This window comes from Amblyraja radiata, chromosome 1, assembly GCF_010909765.2.
Source record: "Amblyraja radiata isolate CabotCenter1 chromosome 1, sAmbRad1.1.pri, whole genome shotgun sequence".
Classification (NCBI taxonomy): Eukaryota; Metazoa; Chordata; class Chondrichthyes; order Rajiformes; family Rajidae; genus Amblyraja; species Amblyraja radiata.
Genome location: NC_045956.1, coordinates 14,901,882 through 14,927,122, shown reverse-complemented (window position 1 = coordinate 14,927,122; position 25,241 = coordinate 14,901,882). Strand labels below are relative to the sequence as shown.

Sequence of the window (25,241 nt, the reverse complement as noted above, 5' to 3'; positions counted from 1 at the left end):
TGTTCTATATCGTAGAGTATTCGAATACCCCAGCAGCATAAAAGTATTACTTTTGCCTTTCGCCTTAAATACAGAATTAAAGCAACCATTGACAAAGAAGTGGAAGGGAAGAAAACAAATAAAATTGCATTTTCTATGCAACCAAAGAGGGCAAATAGTAGATTTGTAACCAAGCTTGTCTTTGCATCTCTGTAGTTGTTCTTGGCAGCGCAGGGGAGAGAAAATGTTGCTGCACGAGTCCATGCCAACCAGCGATCACTCCGTACACTAGCACTATTCTAAACTAAGTACAATTCTACCCAAGCCAATTAATCTAAAAAACCTGTACGTCTTTGGAGTGTGGGAGGAAACCAGAGCACCCGGAGAAAATCCACGGAGTCACAGAGAGAACGTAAAAACTCCGTACAGATAGCACTCGTAGTCAGGATCTCTGCCGCTATAAACAGTAGCTTAACATCTATGCCACTATGCCTCTCCCAGAAATTTAAATACTCTTAAGTAAAATAGTCAATCTTTCTTGAGTTTCAGATAGCGTTCTGTACAGTATGTATCATGACCATCAAGAGATAAGGTATTGAGGCTGATTTAATCAATAGCATGACCATGCATAAGCATTAATGTGATCAATTTCAACCCAGTGTGTCAGACTGGTAAACTAGACAAATCTGTTGATTGGTAAAACAGCAAATATGAATGAGGTTTGAAAGATTAATTTTAAAAAATGAAAAATTAATTTATACTCATAGTACAAAAAAAAGCCATTAACACTGAACAAAGGGAAAGGAATATGCAAATGAAAAGTAAAACAATATCACAGATCCTCACAACTGGGGGAAGTTAATGACGTGACAGAATAAAGCTAAAAAAGGAACCTAAAATGGAATTGGCAGGGTTTATCATGATCAATGTGAAATTGACAATTATATTGGTATATAGTGAACAAAACAGACTCCTTTAAACTATTAATGGTGATATTTAAATGGAAAACAAGGAAATATTGAATGATTTCATCAGTATTTCGAATAGCTCACGTTGGAGATTAGACAACCAGACAATATATTTGAATGAGAAAACATAGGGCAACTAAGGATGATGTGTAGTTAAACCAAGTTCTCTGCAAGGTGCAATGTTATTGCCTCAAACCAAATTCTCACATGTCAGTTGGTACCTGCAGCATCTGGCAATTCCATCCTGCCGGTCTCCCAAATGCTAACGTGGGAAGATCTGTGTTGAGAGTTCAACCTATGTTTGAAAAGATTTGTCATGGGACTGAAAAGTAGGACCAGAGTGTTTCTATTGTCTGAAGACAAGGGAAGTAAATGAGATCCATTATACAGTGGAATGCTGTTAATCTGACACCCTTAGGGCTTTGGTAGTAATATTCTCCACGTAATCGGATGTTATTTCTGATTATTTCTTTAATTTCTTCCTTTTACATATTACACAATGGTATAAATTGTCCAGGAAAGCTGGTGAGCTTATTGGTAGTGGGAAATGCACCAGAACACCAGACCCTCACTGAGGCTGCAATCTTTTCCACATTCCGATCCAATTCCCCAGCTCCTGTTGCACATCCTGCCCACAGTCCAACCCCCAGTTCTAGCACACACCGCCTGTTTGCATTTGGAACCCTTGACTTACATTCTGAACTAAAGAGGGACTCGGCCTTTGAACCATTAGAAGTTACAACAATTGAATGCCAGATATTAAGAGTTTGCCTGTATCTGTCCTCACTGTTTTCTTCCAGAGCAGCTTCAGTTTAGAGATGTTTCCTTCACACCAGAAAACAACCATGTTGCTCGCTATTTAAGAGAGAAGCTATAACATTATTGACAGTTAATCTCATGGCTTGTCGGAAAATAACTGGAGTCTATGTTTAGGGACAAATAGATGGTGATTGTTTTGTTTTATTAATAGGTACGGGGAAGACAACATTCATCCGAATGTTGGCTGGAAGACTGAAGCCCGATGAAGGAGGTAATGTATTATTGATACAATTTTCGGAAATGGTACTATCAAATTATAATACTGGTGGTTTCAGGATCGGGTGAAGGGTGGTCAAGAATAATAAATAGCTATTTCTCCTTCAGTCCCCTGTTTTCTATCTCCTCTTTTTCTCTCTCTATTTTCTCTCTCTTCTTCTTTCCTTCTCCTCATTGTTCGGTATCATGCACTTCTCTATTTTTCTACTATTCTCTTTCTTTTCTTCCTTTTACTGCTAAAAAAAAGTTGTACATAAAATGTAACATGTCAATATATATTAGGTATCTACAAGGTACCACATTATTGTACTTCTTAAAAAAATAAAAAATTATAATACTGGTGGTCAGTTTGCAAATAATGTGTTACATGTTTCAATAGGTTCGGTGCCTGTTCTAAATGTCAGCTACAAGCCACAGAAGATCAGCCCCAAGTCTCAAGTAAGCAGTACAATGTCTCTAGACTTTTTAGATTGATGGGAATGAATTGCTGAAGGAGGGTTGGAAAGTTCTGAAGTTGTGAAAATTGTCCCCTTGATTCACTGTCCAGAATTTTAAATAATTGGAGCTCTTAAAATTAAGTCCCACTGAATTAAATTTGGTGTTTATCCTGTCTGAACAGTTCAGCATCTAGATTTACATAGCCAGCTTCAACCATGGATTGCTTGATCAAATTTAAACAACTTTCATAATTTGACCCTTTTAATGTGGCAAAAGAAAATATAGGCAGGAGATTTATAGATTTATTAATCTTGCTACAAAACGTTAATCATTAAGCAACTGGGAACATACGTTTGGTTTGGGGGGAAAATGTTAGTATTTTAAAGTTAGCTTTTTGCCTTAACAGGGAACTGTTCGTCAACTGCTTCATGAAAAGATCAGAGATGCCTACACTCATCCACAGTTTGTAACTGATGTAATGAAGCCACTCCAAATTGAAAGCATCATTGACCAAGAGGTACTGCTTGAGCTTTTTGAAAAAAGTTATATCTTGTGTAACACCTGGTTTTATTAACATTACACTTACTTGAAGGAAATATCTCTGCTAATTAAACTGTTGCCACCCTCTACACCAGAATTACTATCAAGCTGTCTATTATCTCAGATGCCCACTGTGAACAAATTAGTTTTATTCTCGTTATCGGATCTTGTCCAAACTGGCCTGAATGTTGAAAAAATATATGGCAGTACAGAGTATATAGAGCATCCAGAAGAAAAAATGCACGACCAAAGAAAAAGACAAGAAGTGAAATAACAAACATATATAGGGATGAATTCTAAATGGCACATAGAAGGAAGACCAAGAGTTGGAAATGCAGATGTATTAAGGGAAGTAATTCCAACTGGAAAGTATAGTAACTTACAGTTGCACGAGGGGAAATTTGCCAATGGAAGAGTCAGAAAGAGTTTTGAGTAGTTATTGGAGGATGATAAATATATAAAGAGAAATGACACTATAAAATTTTTGGTGTCTCTTTAAAATTATTCAAATCTTTTGAACTTTTGGAGCCACTAGCCAATGCAAGCAAATGAGTGTGCGTAATGATTGAGTTCGGCGTAATTGTGGATCAGTTGCAGACAGCTTCACTTTAGATGAACTGGAACTAATAGATAATGGAGTATGGTCGAGATTGATATTTTAACTCGAAATTGACTGTTTCGGGGTTATTCTGGCTATATTGTTTCTGAGGAAGGGATTTTAATAAAGTCACCTTTGCAATTTTAAGCAACTTGTATTTGTCTTAAGAGACAAATGTGTTAAAATTTAAATTCTTAGGAGATTCTTGCAAGATTAAATGGTAATCTAATTACAAGCATTAATGAGTCCCAGTACAAGGCTGGGGATGAGGGTGGAGTAAGCAAGGAATATTGTGGTCTTTAAAAATAGGGCTAGATATTGAGCCTGCCCACACTGGTTCACACCCAAAACTCTTTTCCCAAAAAACTGTTCCAAGTTTCCAAGATCAATTGAAAACATGAGTTTGATGGATTAGCATAGCTGCCAAGTTTTGTCAGAGCATTTCAGTATTCTAATACCTGAAAATCAGTATTTTGCTGAGGAAATCAGTATTTTTACACGGTGCCATTTTACTGAAAAAAATGTTTTTTATGTGCAGTCATACCCATGTAAGAGTACAAGAATGCAGATGCCGAGAAGTGTGTTCGCATCTGGCTGAACAATTTCTAATCTTGTGATGTGGACTCGATAAGAAGTGAGAAGGTTCTTTGTAAATCCGCTCCATTAGATTTGGTGTAACGGATAATTTATAGCAAATTTTATTTTCGTTGACATAAAATTTATAATCGGTCTATTTCAAACAGGTTCAAAATTTGTCTGGAGGTGAATTACAACGTGTGGCACTGGCTCTTTGCTTAGGTAAGCCTGCTGATGTCTATCTGATTGATGAACCATCTGCATACCTGGATTCTGAACAGCGTCTAATGGCTGGAAGAGTAATAAAACGGTAGGTTTTGGGTGGGGGGTGGCATTACTGAATAACTTAGCATCACCTTGGCTCACTTGGTTGTGTTTTTAAAAAGAGTTAGGAATGTCAGCTCAATGCTTCTGTGCAATACTGAGAGACTGCTATAATGTTAGTGATACTGATGCTAAGGGCAACGCTGGCTTAAGGGAATGGAGTTGCTATTAGCAAGGTCTGTGTTTATTTGTTATCACAAATTGCCATTTGCTGGACCAAAGAGGGTTGCTAAAGGTACTAATTTGATGTATGTGGATTTTGTGTGGCCTTTGACAAGGTTTTGCAATGACATATTAGTAGAACCAAGAACCTGTCAATCTCTGCTTTAAAAATACCTACCTTGAGGTAGGTATTCGACATCAGTCTGAAGACCCTGAAACGTCGCCTATTCCTTTTCTCCATAGATGCTGCCTCACCCGCTGAGTTTCTCCAGCATTTTTTGTCTAAAAATACCTAATGGCTTGGCTTCCAAAGCCATCTTTGACAATGCACTCCACAACTCGGCACCCTCTGACTAAAGAAATTCCTCATCATCTCCTGTCTAAAGGGCCATCCTTTGCATTCTGCTCACTCACCAATTCTTCTTTCGTGTCCTTATGCTCTATAGTGGCTCGCCACTGCTGTACACATTGTTGCGCTATTGGAGTGTTAAGTGCAAGGTCTGCAGTAGTACATGGATTACCCAGCAATGGGCATTGCAGTAGGTGTTGCATTGTCTGGGTCTGTGAGTCACAGGTTGTTGTACCCTCGATGTAGTCCCATTTGCGCATTGTCATCCTTGATCACTCGACCCCGGTTCGCAGTCGGTTGAGACATCTCCAGTTCACCAATGCAAACCATTGATAATAATTTATATTAAGCTAGGAAATCTAAGCTCAGAAGTCCAGAATGATAGATACGAAATGATCCAAGAGATTGAGCTATGTTGACTAATGTAACCATTGTTTCTAACTGGAGCCTCTTTCCTGGGTAGAGGCGTGTTGGTGGTATCTTGCTGAGTATTTGTATTCTGGAGACTTCTACCATTGCATAAAAAAGGCTTCAGTGTTAACTAGGCATCGGATCCCATACCGCCGTGGCCCTGAATGTCTCAAGACAGGTTTTGATAAACCTGGAGTGGAGCTTTTTTTTACCTAAAGCTACCCAGGCATTTAACAGCTTTCAAAGATTTGCCAATTAGAGGCACTTTCATAAACTATTGACATAAATGAAATATCTTTAAATTATTTTCAATAAACATTCCATAAAACACAGTCACTTACAAATCATTAAAAGCAACCAAGTGAGATAATTAAAACAGTCCTTAATCTGAATTCCCATTCAAATTAATGTTTTGGATCATGAGAGACCTATTAAATGTCTACAAGAGTATAATTATTAATAACTCCGTTCTTGATAACATTTTTAGATACACTGAAGAATTGACTGCTTTCTCGTTAATTTCCACCTCCCAAAGATGGGGAGGTTGTCAGGATAATTTGCCAATGTAAATTACCCCTGAAGGAAACTGATAAGAATGTGAGGAGTGTTCAAAAGGGAACTGCAGATGCTGGAATATCGAAGGTACACAAAATTGCTGGGGAAACTCAGCGGGTGCAGCAGCATCCTTCGCTCCATAGATGCTGCTGCACCCGCTGAGTTTCCCCAGCAATTTTGTGTACCTAAGAATGTGAGGAGAATGGGATTGTTCTGTGAACCATCTTAGAAGCTGGTGTCCAGTGTCATTATGGAAATTTGATTACTGAATTAGTGACAAGTACTCTCTCTACAATCTTTGTTTTAGCTTCATTCTCCATGCCAAGAAAACTGCCTTTGTTGTGGAACATGATTTTATAATGGCCACCTATTTGGCTGATCGTGTGATAGTGTTTGATGGAATACCATCAAGAAGTACAACAGCTAATCCGTAAGTTTTATTTATTTGGACATATAATGAGTTTCAGCAATTTTGGAAGTTAGATGGTCGAACTGCATGTCTGTTTTTGTATTTTGCTCACTCACCTATGTAAACCATTGACACTAATTTATGAAGATTTCTGAGCTTTAATGTCCACAGTGGTGCAGCGGTAGAGTTCCTGTCATACAGCGTCAGAAACCTGAGTTCGATCCTGACTATGGGTGCTGTTTGTACGGAGTTTGTACAGGAAGTTAGCAACCTGTGTCAATAACTGAAAAATTGCATCTGTGGCTGATGGCCTTTGTTCCTTTACATGTTGAATACGGGGAATAAATAAATAGATACATTGAGCACTAAATTGTATTGGAAACTAGATCACAGTGTATTTTCTAAGTAAAGTAAAATAATGTATAAGATTTGTGGGCAAGATTTGAATGCTTGTTTTTTGTAATGAGGTAATGGTATAGTTTTACCTTAAACTTTGTTTTGGTTGTAGGAATTAGCTTTATTTGGGAATGTGGAAAGCACTATAAAATAAAACAAAATATTCCCAAATTGCCTTCACTTTAATGGATGCGTGTTTCACTGTGCTTTGCTAAATATTTCAATAAACAATTCTAGTCCGCAGACTCTGCTCGCTGGAATGAATAAATTTTTATCACAGTTGGAGATAACATTCCGAAGAGACCCAAACAATTTTCGACCAAGGATTAATAAGATGAACTCTATCAAGGTAAGCATCAATTTTATATATTAACTTCAGTCTTGGGAATGAAATCAATGTGCCTCTTCAGAAGTAAGATTCCTAAACTAACCGTGATTTACAATACCACTAGAAAAAAATCTTAAAATTCATCGTTCCCTTCATAGTATAGATAAGGAGAGATGAAGGATGAGCTTTATTTTTAAAACTTCTAAATATTTTCAGGAAATGAGTGAATACAGCAAATGATTGAATATATTAACTAATACACAAGATTAAACAATCTGAACGCAAGATTTCCTCTACTTGCTATGTTAAAGTCTTGTATTCTAGTAATACTACCAACCCTTCTCAGTTCAAATCAGTATAAGTAGTATAGCACACATTTCACATCTAAGTGATGGGAATGGTATCACATTAGCAGTCTCCCCCACGATGAAGTATTGTCATTACTGGGATAATGCAGAGGCTAAGCTATCTTTCCAGAGAACAAAAAGAACCACAACATTAAAGAGATGAGTAACTACTGTAGATTCAGGAGTAGACTCACAGTTATGCACCCTTTCTCAATCATTTAATTGCTTGTGGTAAGGTGGAGAATGTAGGATTTCAATTCTTTGTCATTCTGAAACTGATAAGTCTGAGAGATATTCCTTTGTTTTTAATAGGATGTGGAGCAGAAGAAGAGTGGAAATTATTTTTTCTTGGATGACTGAACATTCACTTTTGAGAACCAATGTGATGAATTTACCTGACATATTCAATGCAAGAAACGTTTGGAATGAAAACTGACGGACTCCATCTTTAACTGTTCAATCAACATCGGCAGAGCAGTTGTGTCTAATAATTTTTAAATTGTTCATTTTCCCCCTTGAAACATTTGTAGCTAACTGATGATATAATTGTGGTTTTAACACTGCTACATTTATTTATTCATAGCTATGATGTGAAACACCAGTTTGAGGTGTGCAAGGGGGAAAGAAGAATCTGACAACACAGTAATACAACCATGTACTATGAAAGGTGACCAGAGGCTTGTGGTATATATATATGAAACATCAATTCTGCTTTTATTTTTACACTCGTTTCTTTTGGCAATAATTGAATTTTGGGGAAGAAATCTATTTCAAAGTGTCCTATTAACAATATTAAATCCTATAAAAATGAAATTAGTGTACTTGTTATTTCCTACTCCTTTTGAAATAGGCAGGTGCAAAGGAAGACATCCTCTCGTGGTATGCGTTATAAAATTGTTAAATTGGTCTGACAGAATTATACGATAGACTTAGCACCGAGGAAATCCTTTCTTTACGATACTTTCTTGGGTATTTGGAGTCTATTTTGCATAAATTAAACTACAATCATGTGGCCATGTTTGTGCCTGTGAAGCAAGAGAACTCTAGCACCTTACCCGTGTGGAGTGTGAAACAGGGCAAATATTGCAAAAACAAGTACCTTGTTATTTTCGGGCAGTATGGGTGCATTTAAATGGTTGGCCTATGTGTGTACAAGCTTGTGCAGTTGACTGGCTGTTACACTTAATGTGCTGATATTGTGCAAATTAGTCATTATAACTTTGTACGACATGTTAAGTGGAGCAAATGACTGCTAGTGGATTTCTGTATATCCAGAATGTCTGATACTATCTTTTTGAAGGTATTTCGATTGAGGTATGGTCTTATTTTTCTTTGTATGGGCCGGGTTGCTTTGCTGTTTTCAATTTAGAAGGATAGTTGGAGATTTGAGGAAGCTTGTTTTCAGAAAAGCACTTCTTAGATCTCCAACAAGCCCTGACGAATGGAGGTCATGGATGAAGCTATGTTATAAAAGGAATGAGTATTGTATTAAAAAAAAAGCCATTTTTGTCCCAGAAAACTCGTAGTACGTAATTCGATATAACCATCAACATGTCACAATGCATTTAAAGTTCTTGCCGAGGTCTTATGTAGATAAATCTCCAGAATTACACTGTAAAGTCCTATGACTATTCACTTTAGTTTCAAAATAACTTAAATTGTATACATCTCCACAGTAAATTCAGACATGTTACTGTGTAGTCATTGAAGTTTTGGCTTTGTTTTGCAATTAATGAATTAACAAGGAACATTACTTTTGCACAATCATTGGATCCATTTGGTTGGCAGAAATTTGAGGATTATGTGATCCACATTTTCCCATTTCCACCCCTTTCCGCAGAGATTCCCTCCGCAACCCTCTGGTTAACTCATCCCTTCCCACCCAAACCACCCCTTCCCAAGGTGCCTTCCCCTGCAACCGCAGAAGATGCAACAAACCTCATCATACCTCCACCCTCGACTCTGTCCTGGGACCCCGACAGTCCTTTCAGCATAGGCAGAGGTTCACCTCATCTACTGTATCCGTTCAAGATGTGGACTCTTATACATCGGCGAGACCAAACGCAGACTGGGCGATCGTTTCGCAGAACACCTTCGCCCAGACCACCTGAACCAACCTGATCTCCCGGTTGCTGGACACTTCAATTCTCCTTCCCATTCCTCCGCAGACCTTTCTGTCCTAGGTCTCCATTGTCAGAGTGAGGCTAAACGCAAATTGGAGGAACAACGTCATATTTTGCTTTGGGCAGCTTACAGCCCAGTAGTGTGAATATTGATTTCTCTCACATCAGGTGGCCTTCCCTCTCTCTCTATCCCCTCCCCCCCAAGTCGCACTAGCTTCTCATTTTCACCCTACAAACAGCTTACAATGACCCGTTTCCTTTTATCAGTTACTTTTTTGCATATCTTTCATTCATTGTTCTTTATCTCTCCACATCACCGTCTATGTCTTTGGTTTCCCCTATACCTAACCAGGCTGAGGAAGGTCTCTACCCAAAACGTCACCCATTCCTTTTCTCCAGAGATGCTGCCTATCCCACTGAGTTAGTTACTCCAGCTTTTTGGGTCTATCTTGTACTTTAGAGTTTGCTTCACTCCATTGTTTTATCAAAGATAAACATCAGGTATTGTTACAAGGCAGATATTTTATTATGCAAGGCACTAGTTTCAAATTCTTCACACATCAAGAATACAAAATGAAGTATTTACACAATTGCACATTCAAAATATGGTTTGAAATATACAAAAAATCCAATCTGGAATATATTATATTCCCTTTTGCATTTCATAGCAAACAATGTATCATGGTTAGGTATTATGAAGCTAACACATCTCCAACTGAAAACTGGTCAATAAATAAAGGATAAAAGTTTGTTTTTGTTTATATCTATGCCAAACTGAAATAAGTCATGCATATACTGTCCACAAGTCTGTCATTGTGCCCAGAAGTGTATAATTTGGATGTGTTCCCACAATAAAAGTAATAGTTATCATAATTGAAACAAGACTCCCATCGGTATATATTTTCACCATGTATTATTGCCAGTGCAATTTAATCCCTGCCAAAAATTTACAGTAACTATGTTAGCATCTTCTGTCATTAAAAAATAGAACATTCATTGTAATGCTATGCAATTATAGAACAAATTAAAAATTCTGGTTTTGGAAATGCACAGACAAATTTAGTCATATTTAAAATAGCCTTAATTAAGGTACAGTCACTTAGAAATATAAAGAACAAATTACTACAAATTGCAGAATGATAATATTTAGAGGATGATGCAGGGCCAAAGTGTGCCACAGTTGAATAATTAAGATGTTCTCGAAGGTGCATGATTGTACCTTGCCCGTGGGGCAGTACAGCAAAGGTATAAAGGAGAAAATGGCAACCTATGATATATATTTGATTGTTTAAATATGCAGACTGGGTTAGTGCCTATACATTGAATATAATTACAACCACATAGCCCAGTACCCATAAAACAAATAATTAAAATTCATCACTGGGCCAAAGACACTTGTAAAAGGAACCTAGTCTCCTTTTGTAGTGTTGTGAGATGGAGATTACTGCTAGCTCACGGTGAACTCATAAAATACAATGTTCTGTGATTGAAATCTTTCCCTGCAAATATTTGCTTTACAATCTAGTGTAAATGTTTTAACTTTTCATTCCTGAACTGACTCTGTGATTGAAGGTCATTTGAAGGTTTTAACTTTCACATCGATTGTAAAGCGTCAGAGAATGAACACTTCACAACAAATGGCTGACTACCCAAATTTATAAAAACCTTGCCACCATGAGGCTTGAGAATCGCAACAAAAATAACAGCAAACGTCACTGGGGCATGTGTTGTGTAAAAGACAAAATCTGTATTTTAATTACCTTAATCATGTGTTTCATGTCACATCTGTCCCTTAAACTGAGGCTGAAATAACTGATGAAGGTAGTAAAGGACAAAATGCTGGGGTAACGATGGTCAGGCAACATCTGTGGAGAATATGGATTGGTGATATTTTAGGTCAGGACCCTTCTTCAGTCCAGTTAAATATGGTAGATGTACTCGTGTATTTAAGAAACAGTTGGTAAAACTGGGGCGGGGGGGGTTCATGTTTGACAGGAATACCATAACATTTGTAGGCTGTTAGGTCAAGACAGTGATCAATAATTGTCAGGGAAATATGCGCCATTAAGCAATACTAAGTTAACTGAGGTAGACTTTGGCATCCCAATGTAAAGGCACAAGGTAGTGCTGAAAAGATGATTTGGCAAAAAGCATTAATACAACCATTGGAAAAGGTTGCATGCAGAATTCTGTACAACGGGCACAAAAATCCTCCAATTATGGGGAAAGTTAAAAAACTACTACACTTTTATGGTGCGAAGATGGGAAAAGAACAAAGGTTTATAGTTCATGAGGTCTTAGCTTCAAAACAATGGCTAAGGAAAATCAACGGAACCATAAGTAGTGGAAGGTTAATCTCAAGAGGTAAGTAATTCTATTAAATACAGATAGAAAGTGCTGGAGCAACTCAGGAGGCCAGGCAGCATCACTGGAGAAAATGGATAGATGATGTTTCCGTTCAGGACCTTTTTTCAGACTTTCTAGAGGGCAGATCATGATTTGCTTAATGTCCCAAATCCTGAGAGCAGATAAGGCTGGGAAACATGAAATAAGCGTAATAGGCCTTCACACAATATCTAGTTAAGATGAAGATAAAAATCATCTCAGCCTCAATTACTAATGGTGTTGGCATATGGCTTATTGTGGACGATTTCCACACACTCCTAGGTATATTTAATGTATACCCTCAATGTCCTGCTGTTTGATTTAACACCTCACCCTACACCCATCCATCAAAATGTTTCGATCAAATCTATCAATCTTATTTTAAGATCTTAATTATAAAATCTTGGAACCCATACCTGGAAACAATGGTTAATGTGATCACTTAATTTAATCCAACCTTTGTACTCCTCAATTTACTAGTGAACCCTGTGCCACACTCAAATGAGACCCTTCTATCCTTGGAAAATACGTGATGGGAATATTCAACAGTGACATTCAAAATGTATATTCCATCCCAAATGTGAGAAAACATTACTTATGTGAGAAACATCACCTAATGTGAGAAAATATTACTGCTACATTTTACTAATACATAAATCTCCAAATCATTTAAATCCTAACCTATTCTGAGACAATACAGATTATTTTTCTTTTGGGTTGAAATCTATCTGATACCCGATCTTTGTAATTTTATGCCATAACTATATTAATTCTACTTACAATATTACAAACTTCTTATTGCCATCCTTGTGCACTTGGCACTATATAGTATGATCAGGCATTAATTTATATTGTAACAGTTGCATCTTCGGTACAGACCCTCGTGGAGCCTCAGTGCTCATTTGCTTACAATATGGGAAATCTAATCGAGGTACTGTGTTCAAAATCATGAAGTATTTCATATCAGTTTCTACAGGAAATGAATCGGTAACAAGGACACAGATTTAAACTGCGACAAAATGATCAAAAGATTAAGAGCAGCGACTGCTGAAAGAGTAATGAATAAACATTTCACATGAATTTCAAATAGCAATTAGATACAAGACCAATATGCAGGGTAAAGACAGGCGTGGTACTAAAATGGAATACATTTTTTCAGAGTGCTCTCCCTCTGACCCTTAAGAACATAAATTTGTTAAATCCCCTCAAAAACCTTTCCAGTTATCGCAATGTTAAATTAGTAATTATATCTTGTATCATTTTCTTGTATAAGTATTAGACTTCCCACTATCTTTATATTTCTGTTTTCTAGAACTACTGCGTTTTCCTTCATGCGTTATACCACTGGTATCTTCCACAACCACTTGATTCTGAAACTGTTTTGCATCACCATCACTCCTATTGACAAGATAAGTTTCTTCGCATGGTGCGTTCTCACTCATATAGTGCCTTGGGTTTTCTACTTTTATCCGTAGGTTTTCTTGCCCACCCAAACAAATATGCTCTACAAATCGGTCTTTAGTAGGTGGTTGGCTCTCTCCTTTTGAGACTGCTTGACTGGTCCTGTCAATATTGCTATCATGTAAGTGACTTGTATCTCTTGGCCACTGCTTGCCTGATTTATCTTTCCTGTTCATTTCCCTTTCTCCTTTCCTATGGATGTATGGAGTGCCTCGAAGTGCATTCTTTTCTGAAGGGCTATCCTTTATGTTGTAGTTCATCCCTCTTGTTCGTTTGTGAATTTGTGCATGTTTGTTGCACAAGGTGTCGGGTGTTTTATAATTATTCCTGGATTTCTGATTTGTGGAGGTGTCTGCTACAGATTGTTTAACAGTATCAACTTTTGATTCTTCAACGCTTTGAGAAGCTAAATCGCTGTTGGATTTTGCCTCTGAGAACTGACTATCAATTTCTGAATGACTTGCACAATCTTGTGGCTGAATATTCCTTGTATCTTCACTGTAAAGCCCTGCAGAAGAAATTAAGCTTGCTTTCTCTGGTTTCATTTCTCCAAGGACTGGGTTTTGATTTACACATTCTTCCTGGGGGCCAGGAGCTGATTGCTGCTCAGAACCAGAGGGAGACAAGTCTACGACGCTACCAACAGTCTCAGTAACTAGTCGAGGATCTTTGAAAGACTCAACCTGAGAAAGCCTACACTCTCCAGCCTGGCTGAACTCTAGTGGTGGCCTCTCAGCTTCTTCTAATTTGGGGCTTGCAGCATTATCAGATATCTGTGCACATTGATCTGGTGCACCGATCTTCTGATCAACCATGCAGGCAGAGGTCCCTCCATTTATTTGTATTGGGTATACTTGTCCCGGTGCAGTCATGAACATAGGATGAAAACTGAAAGCATGCATGTACGGGTTCTGGGTAATTAAACTCGAGGGTGGAGGTGCTGCCCACCCAGAAAGCTGTGCTCCATCTGATAAAAAGTGAGGAAAATGACTTGGGAAATGAGGATTAAAATGTTGAGGGGGTAGTCCAGGGTTTGCCGATACTGGAACAGATTTATTTTTGTGAGGCAGTTGTCTAGTAGTTGATTGCGGTGATAATGAATGGTTGCTGTCATCACCAACGTCTGACTGTGGAAGAGCGTTGATTTCCTGAGGATTTGCTGTTTGCAGCGGGGCTCCAACATTGTCATTCTGCACACGCCCAGCCATTGCCTGGAACTGAGGATTTGATGTTTGCAATGGACCTCCTACATTCTCATTCTGCACACGCCCAGCCATTGCCTGGAACTGAGGATTTGATGTTTGCAATGGACCTCCTACATTCTCATTCTGCACACGCCCAGCCATTGCCTGGAACTGAGGATTTGCAGGGAATATTGGAGCACGACAACCAGGGTACATTCCACAATTTTTCAAATAAGCCTGGGTCAGTGGATGTAGATACGAATATGGTGGCCACAATGGTAAACTGTAAGCCTAAAAAGAGAAAATGGTTTGATATGAAAAAGCACAAATCGCTGACATGATATAATAAATCGCTGACATCTGGTGCAGCAATTCCTATACTGCAAGCTGGTATCATGGAACTTCCAACATGTGAGAGATACTAATGAGCCAAAGTATTCCCTCATTCCCCAAGGCATACAAGGAGGAAGTTGTTCAAGGTCCTGCTGCTCATTATTATCCAATTACATTTACTAATAAATGCATGGAGACAGACGAGGCACACAGCAGATTTGCTGCAGTGAATGAATAGCTTCCAGCATGTGATGACGAGACACACATAGGAGTCGCCACTTGTGAGCAGTGGTTCACCAACACTGGTAGGAATGCTTTCTAACAAGAGTTATCATTCTTCACTGTAGAGGTTAAGAAATAACAAAAATGAAATGTCTTCTCACATTTTATAAAATTGGGCTTCAAATGATCTCCCACAAAAAAAACGAATACTAAATTTAACCATAGAAACGGGAGCAGCAGTGATGGCAGTTCTTGCCATGTATAAAAAAAAGATTAGACTGTGGATGACTACAATAATCACAAAATGCAAAACACATTTTGTAGCTTTAAACAACCAAATATTCAGGAATTAATTTAGTCCACAGAACTAAGTGCAATGAAAGTGTAGTGGAAACATGATTCCTATTGCTAATAATGTTTTAGTACTGAGAATGGAAGTCACAATTAACTGGCTTACCTTAACACCAAGGTTGTAGAAAAAGCGCAGGATGCTTTTATCTGAAGAAGAAAAAATATTTTTCCTCTAAATGCGAGTGACCATCAAATTCTTTTATCATTGCATATGTTAATAAATGCTAAAAGTTCCTGAAACTGAAGTATATAACACTGGCAAAATTCCCTCAGAAATTAGAAATGTAAACAAACGTTTAACGCACATGTAATTGTTTTTAAGGCAAGGCGACAGCAAAGGAGGAAGTAAAATTTGCTGATTGATAAACGGCAAATATTTAAAGGAACATTTCATAAATGTTAATCTCATTGAAAAATATACAGTCCATGGGAACAGTAATAGAAGACGCTTATGGGCCTGTCCCACTTACGCGACTTTTTCGGTGACTGCCGGCCCCCCTCGTGGGTCGTTGCTGGTCGCGAAAACTTTCAACATGTTGAAAATCCTGCGGCGACCAGAATAAGGTACGACTCATTGGGCGACTACTCACGACCGTACAGGCTTCACCCCGCGACATGTCGCCAGGGTGTCGTCGCCTGTATGGTCGTGAGTAGTCTCCTCAGTCGCCCAAAGAGTCGTAGCGCCTTTCTGGTCGCCGCTGGATTTTCAACATGGTGAACATTTTTGGCGAACTACAACGACCTATGACGGATGCCGGTAGTCACCGAAAAAGTCAGTAAATGAGACGGACCCATTACAATGTCGTTGAGGATAATAAGTGGAGGACTATGTGTTCTAAGAACCAATGAATGGCCAAAAAATTGATGGAGGAAAGGTAAAAGTGAACCAGCAAGAAAATATTTTGAAGAATGATCCCGACCCGAAACATTATCTATCTGTTTCCCTCCACAGATCCTGCTGGAACTCTGGGTCTAGCAGGATCTGTGGAGGGAAACAGATAAATAATGTTTCGGGGAGTCTGCATCCTGGGGGCATGAATCCTGCTAGACCCAGAGTTCCTCCAGCAATTTATGTTTACTCAAGATTACAGCATCCACAGTTGAGTGTCTCGAAGAAGGCATAAAAAAAATACAAATAACCTCCAGCAATGTATTAAAACAGAACATCAAAAAGACTTTAAGAAGGAACTGCAGATGCTGGAAAATCGAAGGTAAACAAAAAAGCTGGAGAAACTCAGCGGGTGCAGCAGCATCTATGGAGCGAAGGAAATAGGCAACGTTTCGGGCCGAAACCCTTCTTCAGACTGATCGGGGGTGGGGGGGCGGGGACAAGAAAGGAAAAAGGAGGAGGAGCCCGAATGCTGGGGGATGGGGAGGAGACAGCAGGGGGACTGAGGAAGGGGAGGAGACAGCAAGGGCTAACAAAATTGGGAGAATTCAATGTTCATGCCCCCAGGATGCAGACTCCCCAAGCGGAATATGAGGTGCTGTTCCTCCAATTTCCGGTGTTGCTCACTCTGGTCATGGAGGAGACCCAGGACAGAGGTTGGAGACGGAGTGGGAGGGGGAACACCTCCGCTCGGTCCGCAATAACCAAGCTGACCTCCCGGTGGCTCAGCACTTCAACTCCCCCTCCCACTCTGTCCTCTCTGTCCTGGGTCTCCTCCATGGCATGAACATCGAATTCTCCCAATTTTGTTAGTCCTTGCTGTTTCCTCCCCTTCCTCAGTCCCCCTGCTGTCTCCTCCCATCCCCCAGTCTTTGGGCTCCTCCTCCTTTTTCCTTACTTATCCACGCCCCCCCCCCCCCCCCCCCCCCCCCACCCCCGATCAGTCTGAAGAAGGGTTTCGGCCCGAAACGTTGTCTATTTCCTTCGCTCCATAGATGCTGCTGCACCCGCTGAGTTTCTCCAACTTTTTTGTGCACCTTTAGCTTATGCTTGTTTTGGGGGCTTTAACATCGGAGCCCCAGTTCGCCTCAACACTGCAGTTGGACTACTGAACCGCGGGAGAAGGAACAAAGGGAAGAGATAAAGACTTTGCCTTCCATCACAGTGAGGAGATGTTGGAGACTCACTGTGATGGATGTTTATGTAAACTGTGGGTCTTGGATTGTTGTAATGTAAAAAACTGTAGAAATTATATTTCGTTCAAACCTAGGTTTGAATGACAATAAATCTATTCTATTCTATTCTATGCCCTTCATCATTTTATAATCTTCTACAAGCACACCCCAGAGCTTTCTAAATTCCAGTGAGAATAAACCCAGCCTATTTAATCTCGACCTATCTTCTGCCTATGAAGATAAGCATGTCAATTCCTTATTCACTAAGCACGCCCTATTCACTACACTATACACCATTTACTGGAAGCTATAAACTTGCACTCTCTGTATATCAGCACTGAAATACTTTGTTTCTGACCTGATTTGATCCAAAGTGGGTAATCATTGCCGTTATGTAACAAGAACATGGGGAGCAGGATGTAAGATGCAAGCAGTCTTATCAAGGCAGAACTCAAAACTTTGAAACCAGTTCCACCCCCACCGAAACCCGACCACCACAGCAGCTACCCAAGGTTTCCAATGGGTTGGTTCAGAAACCCATCAATCTGTCCTGAATACCCAAACATGAACATCCAAGCAATTTCAAAAGTTCACAATTCTCCGAAGGTATGTTTAGAAATAAGACAAAATGTTTGACCTCTTTAAGCCATTCTATGACCGCTGATTCTAAACGATCCAACAGGAAAAGGGCACTCAATACCTACCATAACAAGCTCTTAACTTTACACATTATGTGGAAATTATTCTAAAAGGTAGAATCAAATGTATTTAATTTAGCAGAAACTATGTTCATCACATCCAAGACGTTGTTGTAAGTAACCAACTAGCAGGATATATGAAGAGCAACCAAAGATAATTATTATTTGATTTTTCAAAAGGCATTCAATTACGCGCTACACAAAATAATGGCTCACAAACTTTAATAGCATGGATAAATTGATCGAATGACAGAGAACAGAAGGAATGAGATTCATTTTTAGCTTGCATGCCATTACGTATTGAATTCCACAAGAATCGTTGCCGGAGCTTCAGCTGTGTCAAATGACTGCTGAAGAGATGAGATTTAACATTGCCGGGTTTTTTACGAATACAAAGCACAGTGAGGCATTAAGCTTCTAGAAGGACACAGAGATACAAACATAAATGAGCAAATCAGCTCAAGGTACCTAATGTTGAAACATGAGGTTTTTCAAATTCTAAGTATAAAACTATTAAATATAGATATTTTGAGACTTGGTTTTCCTTGTTAACAAAAACACTTCCATTCAGCCACTGTTGACCGGACGTGTATTTCCAGCATCTGTCGAGTTTTTACTTTTAATCACAATTAGATGACACGAACCAGAATCATTCACAATAATACTGACAGTTAAAAAAAACTGATACTGTATTTAAAAAATAGTATTTACCCTCTGGAAGATCTGCTCCACTTTTGTCATATGAATGCATTGGTGCACTGGTGGGGCACTCTCCCCTTTCATTCAGGGCAAATCCAGGGTACAACAGATCATATGGGATTGGAAGCTGAGGTGCCGACATGAGTGGCAGATTAGGTCCGGGGAAAGGAGCACAGAGTGGCTTCATTAGGACCGAGGACATTGGAACCTGTGATACTGCTGGACCGGTGGTCACTACAGATGATGGAGTTACAGGTGGAATGGTCGTCTGTGATGAATTCCCTGTCAAACAACATAAACTACATTAATTATTCCTTTAAATAAACAAGTCTCTCAGTTAAATCATAGGGGCTGTGAACCATTACAAATAATTATCAAATATTTAATTCCAAACAAGATTTCATGAATAATTTACTGGGCATTTTGTTCACCGGGGTGGCTAAGGAAATAATATTAACAATACTGCAGTTACCAAACTTAAAAAAGGAAAATTTGCACTTTTAAAATAAAAGTAAATAGTCCTCTTCTGTTTAAATCATTAAATTTGTTGCACATGAGTTATTTATTTCTTTGAATTTTAATGTGGGAACATATTCCAACTTTTGCAATGTTATGTAATCAAGTAATCAATCCCATGTCCCACATCTAAAATAGTTCCAAAATAAATGACAAATCCTTTTATGTGCAATACTTTATACATCTGGAATACAAGTACCTAATAATAGGTGCAGGGAAATTACATTTCCAATCTCGATTTTTAAGATGCAATTTTGACTGCTCCCCCAGCCTTGCAACTCGTGTTGGAAAATCTCTTTGTTCACTGAAATGCAAAATGCACCAACAAATCTCTATCCAGGTGAGGATTGCAAATACGATTTAAGGTATTACCAGCTGGTGGACTTGGCAGATGTACTGGAACCACAGGTGGATTTTCTGATGTTGGAGAAGAAGATGATGATTGTGTTTGGAGATCCACCTGGAGAATCGGATCTACCTGTTCCGTCCTGGTGTGAGAAGAGGTCTTCTCCAATGGGTTCTGCAGAATTTTTTTTTAAATGTCACATTTAAATTTTGTTTTAAATAAAGCAATTTTACTATGTTCTAGGCCCACAGATTAGGAGACAGAAAGCAAACCTTCTCTGCCAACACTCCCCCCCCCCCCCCCAATAAGCGAGTTCGGCCCCCTCCCAATAAGCAAGTTTGGTATGCCGTCTGCACATGCCCAGGTCATGGGTCAATGGCGAAAACACTCTCGGCTGTCGTGCCTCAGCATGGACACAGACTTACGCCTCATCCGTAGCCAGGATCGATCCCGGGGCTCCGGCATCGCAATCGCTGTCGAACCGCCACAGGACCATCCCCGTCCCCTCCCAAGTGCCCCTCCCCCATCCGGGGGCGGCCAGTGACGTCGGGAGTCAGACGGTAGTGGCGCCCCCAGGCCCACAGCCAGCGCATAGAAGCAGCGCTAAATCCAGCTCAACTCTGTCGGTCTCGCCGGGTTAACCTACAGCCCTGCCTGGACTTACGGGCCAGGTTTAGAGCCAGCGCGGAGAAGCAGCGCTAACTCCACGGCTCCGGGCTGGTGTCCCGTCAGTCCAGGTAGGGCTGTAGGTTAACCTGGCGAGACGGGCAGAGTTGAGCTGGAGTTAGCACTGCTATGCACTGGCTGTGGGCCTGGGGGCGCTGTTCCCATCTGACTCCTGACGCCTCTGGCCGCCCCGATCGGGGAGGGGGCATTCGAGAGGGGACGGGGATGGTCCAGTGGCAGTTCGGCAGCGATTGCGGCACCGGAGACCCGGGATCGATCTTGGCTGAAGATGAGGCGCAGGTTTAAATACATTTTCCAATTCATATAACTTGCATACAATTTGTTTCTCCTTCGGTTGCTGAACACAATCCATTTTCTTCTCTCCTTCCCACTCATTGCAATATCCCACCTCTAACTGTGCACAGTTTACACTGTAGGTAAATGCTGTGTCAACAACACAGGCCGTCCGTCCCCAGGTAACGAGCGGGTTTTGCTTTCACAGATGTTACACGGGTAGATTTTCAGAAAATATACAAAAAAAAGTGAATATGGGCGAATATACCTGCACAGTTTTGTAATGAATGGCATTAAAAGCACGTAAGTCTTTCTTATCAAAGAAAGAACAATTACTGAAAGTGGATAGGGAGAGAAAAACGCAATCTGGTTTTCACAAAAACAATCCCATGTAGGTATGTCGGAAATTTTAATTAAATAATCTTATGGGAACTCAATCATATTTTGGGGCGTTTGAAATCTGGGCCGGCCTGTAAAGTGTTATTTGGTTTGCTGTTAACGTTAATCTTAAGAGCATTTATTTTCTCCGTTGTTTTGCCAATATGCTTTATATTTATTCATCTTAAATCATCAATGCAAGTTGGTTATTTTAAGATACATGCTCAAGATGAGATCAGGCAAGATCAGCATCATGTCTATCTTTAATAATCCTTAAGAAAGTGTTGGTGAGTCCGGAACCACAATTCTTTCCTGAACAGAGAATCACTCAAATGTTTTCTTCGTAAGCATTGACCTTCAGTATTTCCATTTGCACTGCTATTTTCATTGTACAGAAGTTTCCCCCAAATCCTACATAATAAAATTAGCTTCATACTTACATCCAAAGCAGGTAGAGATTTCTCCACTCGCGGGGTGGTATTAGTTGACACTTGCGCTTCATTTGGCCCTGGATCAACCTTGACTGATGGACTAACGTCTTTATTTGCTACTTTTGTCTGATTAGATTCTAGCCTTCGATCATATTTTCTATAATAAAATTACAATGAAACAAGACCTCAAAAGTCATGTAAAGCACACAATGACTTATTCAAACCACAACAACAGGTATACCACACACATCACAGTAAACTGCTTGCAAGGACAAACATGATGTGACAATCGTTGGCAGACACACCAATGTGTTCTCTTTACTTAAATTAGTTTCAATCGAATATATATTCCTCTAGGTAAAGTTCAATAGGTTTGTGTTGCTAATGCCTGGTTTACCCTTTGACATCAGTTTAAAGACAATACAATCATTTTCAATGTCAAAAACGGAAAATACTGGAAAAACTCAGCAGGTCAGACTGCATATGTGGGAAGAGAACAGTCAGAATATTTCAGGTCAAAGACCTTCTGTATCTGACACTTGATTTCCAGCATGTGCATTTAAAAAAAAAAAATTCACTTCATAAATTAAAATATTTGACTTAACTTTTGTTTGTACAACATATTTCTTGTTCATTCAATGCTCAAGCCAAATTGATTCACATATCAAATGAGAACCACCAATGGAAAACTGCCTGTTTTAATGTAATACTAAAGCATCCAAAGGCACTTAAGGTCATGATCAAACTGTTTGTCCAAACTTGCAAGGCGTTACTGAAGAAAGCAAAAGATTGCTTCCCTCAAAGATCAGAAGATTGATCAAAGACAGGCTTTACAGAGCATAATAAAGTACAGAGGCAGTCGTTTAGGTGGGAATTCCAAACCTGGGCAAGGATGACCAAAATGATGATTGAGAGACCAGGGTCGAGATACCAGATAAACTTTAAAGGTGGGAAATGACAAAGTCAGTGCAACAATTTGAAGGCTCCAGTGAGAATTTTAAGATTGTGGCCTTGTGTAAACTGGAACCAATGTGGGTGTACAAGCATGGAAGTGAAAAGTGAAGAGACTTGAAGCAAAGGGACTTATGTTGCTGAGTTTGGATGAGTTCATGCTCATGAAGAGTAGAAAATGGAAGTACACTGGACTGGTCAAGTTTGTAATTAATGACAAGGATGTAGGTATCAGCATTTAACGTGCTGAGATAGTGGCCTAAAGAGGCAGAGCGACCACAGTGAAACCATGGCTCATCCAAAAGGTGAACATGAATGCCAAGGTTGCTTCAGAAATTTGACTGGGGATTGGGATAGAAACATAGTGTGAAGGGGCATGAGTAGGCCATTCGGCCCTTCGAGCCATTCAATATGATCATGGCTGATCATCCAAAATCAGTACCCATTCCTGCTTTTTCCCCCATATCCCTTGATTCTGTTAGCCCGAAGAGCTAAATCAAACTCTCTCTTGAAAATGCAGTCAGTCACTAGATTGTGTTTCTGTATTTAGTAGGAAAATATTATCTTTGTCCAGGACAAGCAGCTCATGAAATCAGAGGTGCTGATGCGGGATCATGTGAAAAATGTCAATGTACTTTATCTGATTTTGCTTAGAGGAGATGCAAACCAGAGGGAACTTGTGGAAGATTTGTATGTAGGAGCAGCAAGAGAAACCGCAGAAAGTGTGAAGGAGACTATTTAGTCGGAGAGAACATGAAAGAGAAACTAAAGATACAAGTTATGTACTGGCACCTTGAGGTCTCAATCTGAAGAAATCTATTGGGTTCACACATGCATCTTATACAGATTGAAATAACCAGGGGAAAAGAATGCAATAACACAATTCATTGTAGAGCACGTTCATGTTCTGCCATCTCCTGTACTTTCTACGCTACAGAGAGACCTTTTAATGAATGGATAAGGGAGTGGAGACAGATTATTATCTGTTACATTTCCATATGTAAAATCATGTTATGGGTTTAATAGGATGAGTATGATTAAGCAGTGAGCTGCAGAAATATTCACTTCAGTTCATAAGGTACTTGCATTGAAAGGAAGGCAAAAGCTTTTGAGGTATTCTTTTACTCAGTTTTCATATTCCGAGTTACACAAAATGCAGCCCATCCAAACACCAGTGCTAACATTTCAAAGATACAGCAGCAATCTATGAAGTCCCATTCCAAGATCTAGGTAACTGGATCTTCCTGTCATATCATGTTATCTTCTGAACGCTTGTTTACTGATGCTGCCGGAGATACGGAGATGGATGCAATACTCACTTTGAGAGTTGTGGGAAGTCCTCCACTCGCTCTAAGTACTCTGGCGATGGCACCTTGGGCTGTTGTTCTGGATTCTGCAGTGTAGAGTTTAGCTGTCTGGCTGGATGCAGACGTGGTGGTAAACTTGAATGGAAGCGGTTCGGCCTACTTACAAAACTGCTCGAATTCTTCACTCCCCTGAAGTCAGCCTCTGTACAATAAGCATTCAGTAAATTCATCGATTCAGAGTTATGCAGCACAGAATCGGGCATTTTGACACAACCTATCCATGCTGACAAACATTTATGCTAAACCTATTTGCCCCTTATATCTCTGAGCCTTTTCCAGTCATAGAAACATAGAAAATAGGTGCAGGAGGAGGCCATTTGGTCCTTCGAGCAAGCACCGCCATTCATTGTGATCATGGCTGATCATTCACAATCAGTAACCCATGCCTGCCTTCTCCCCATATCCCTTGATTCCGCTAGCCCCTAGACCTCGATCTAACTCTCTTAAATCCACCCAGTGCATTGGCCTCTGTCCTCTGTGCAGAGAATTCCACAAATTCACAACTCTCTAGGTGAAAAAGTTTTTTCTCATCTCAGTTTTAAATGGCCTCCCCTTTATTCTTAGACTGTGGCCCCTGGTTCTGGACTCCCCCAACATTGGGAACAGTTTTCCTGCATCTAACTTGTCCAGTTCTTTTATAACCATGAACCAATCAAGATGTTTTTAAAAAAAAGTTTATTTATAACTGTTGCTGTCACCTCTCTCTGTGGAAAAACTTGCCCCTTTGATCGCCTTTAATTCTTTCTACACTCACCTTAAACGTTCTAGCCTCAGCTACCCTGGGAAATTGACTCTGACCATCTACCCTATCTATGTCCCGCAAAATTTTATAAACCTCTGCAAGGTTATCCTTCACATTCGTTCACCTCTCCTGGGAAAACCATCCCAGACTATCCAATCTCTCCTTTCACCTAAAAATCTCCAGTCCAGGAACCATTCCTTTTCCAACCCTCTCTAGCTTAATGACATACTTCCTGCAGCATGGTGGCCATTATTGCATATAATACTCCATGTACAGTCTAGGTGACGATCTGCATGACGTACCAGTTCCTACACAGGGTTTCTACTGGTGAAGACAAGCATACCATATGCCACCTTCATCACTCTGTTGCCACTTTTAGGTGTACTCCAAGGTCAAGCCGTTCATTTCGAGTGCCCAGGGCCCTGTCATTCACTGTGCAGGTCCTGCCTTCCCAAAATGAACACTTGACACTTGTCGGAGTTAAAGCGCATCAGTTATTCCGTTGCCCACTTTCCCAGTTGATTTTGATTAACCATATAACAATTACAGCACGGAAACAGGCCATCTCGGCCCTACTAGTCCGTGCCGAACACTTATTCTCACCTAGTCCCATCT

At 39.8% G+C, this 25,241-nt stretch overlaps 2 protein-coding genes across 6 annotated transcripts in view; one reads left to right on the top strand and one right to left on the bottom strand.

Moving 5' to 3' along the window:
* Positions 1-9,144, top strand: part of abce1 (ATP binding cassette subfamily E member 1) — a 30,868-nt gene extending 21,724 nt beyond the window's left edge. For both annotated transcript variants that reach the window (XM_033018093.1, XM_033018102.1), the window contains exons 12-18: positions 1,918-1,977; positions 2,362-2,420; positions 2,827-2,937; positions 4,302-4,444; positions 6,243-6,365; positions 6,978-7,089; positions 7,728-9,144. In XM_033018093.1, coding sequence (XP_032873984.1) covers positions 1,918-1,977; positions 2,362-2,420; positions 2,827-2,937; positions 4,302-4,444; positions 6,243-6,365; positions 6,978-7,089; positions 7,728-7,775 — 656 coding nt within the window. In that variant the 3' untranslated portion in view covers positions 7,776-9,144. The remainder of the gene's footprint in view (positions 1-1,917; positions 1,978-2,361; positions 2,421-2,826; positions 2,938-4,301; positions 4,445-6,242; positions 6,366-6,977; positions 7,090-7,727) is intronic.
* otud4 (OTU deubiquitinase 4) overlaps positions 1-25,241 on the bottom strand; it is a 70,448-nt gene that overhangs the window by 357 nt on the left and 44,850 nt on the right. For 2 of the 4 annotated variants that reach the window (XM_033018071.1, XM_033018080.1), the window contains 6 exons: positions 23,837-24,026; positions 21,576-21,723; positions 19,824-19,971; positions 18,948-19,217; positions 15,581-15,621; positions 10,041-14,859 (listed from right to left, as the gene is read on the bottom strand). In XM_033018071.1, coding sequence (XP_032873962.1) covers positions 13,180-14,859; positions 15,581-15,621; positions 18,948-19,217; positions 19,824-19,971; positions 21,576-21,723; positions 23,837-24,026 — 2,477 coding nt within the window. In that variant the 3' untranslated portion in view covers positions 10,041-13,179. Of the gene's footprint in view, positions 1-10,040; positions 14,860-15,580; positions 15,622-18,947; positions 19,218-19,823; positions 19,972-21,575; positions 21,724-23,836; positions 24,027-25,241 lie in introns of those variants that run through there. The other 2 variants (XM_033018064.1, XR_004411420.1) reach the window with 2 other exon arrangements.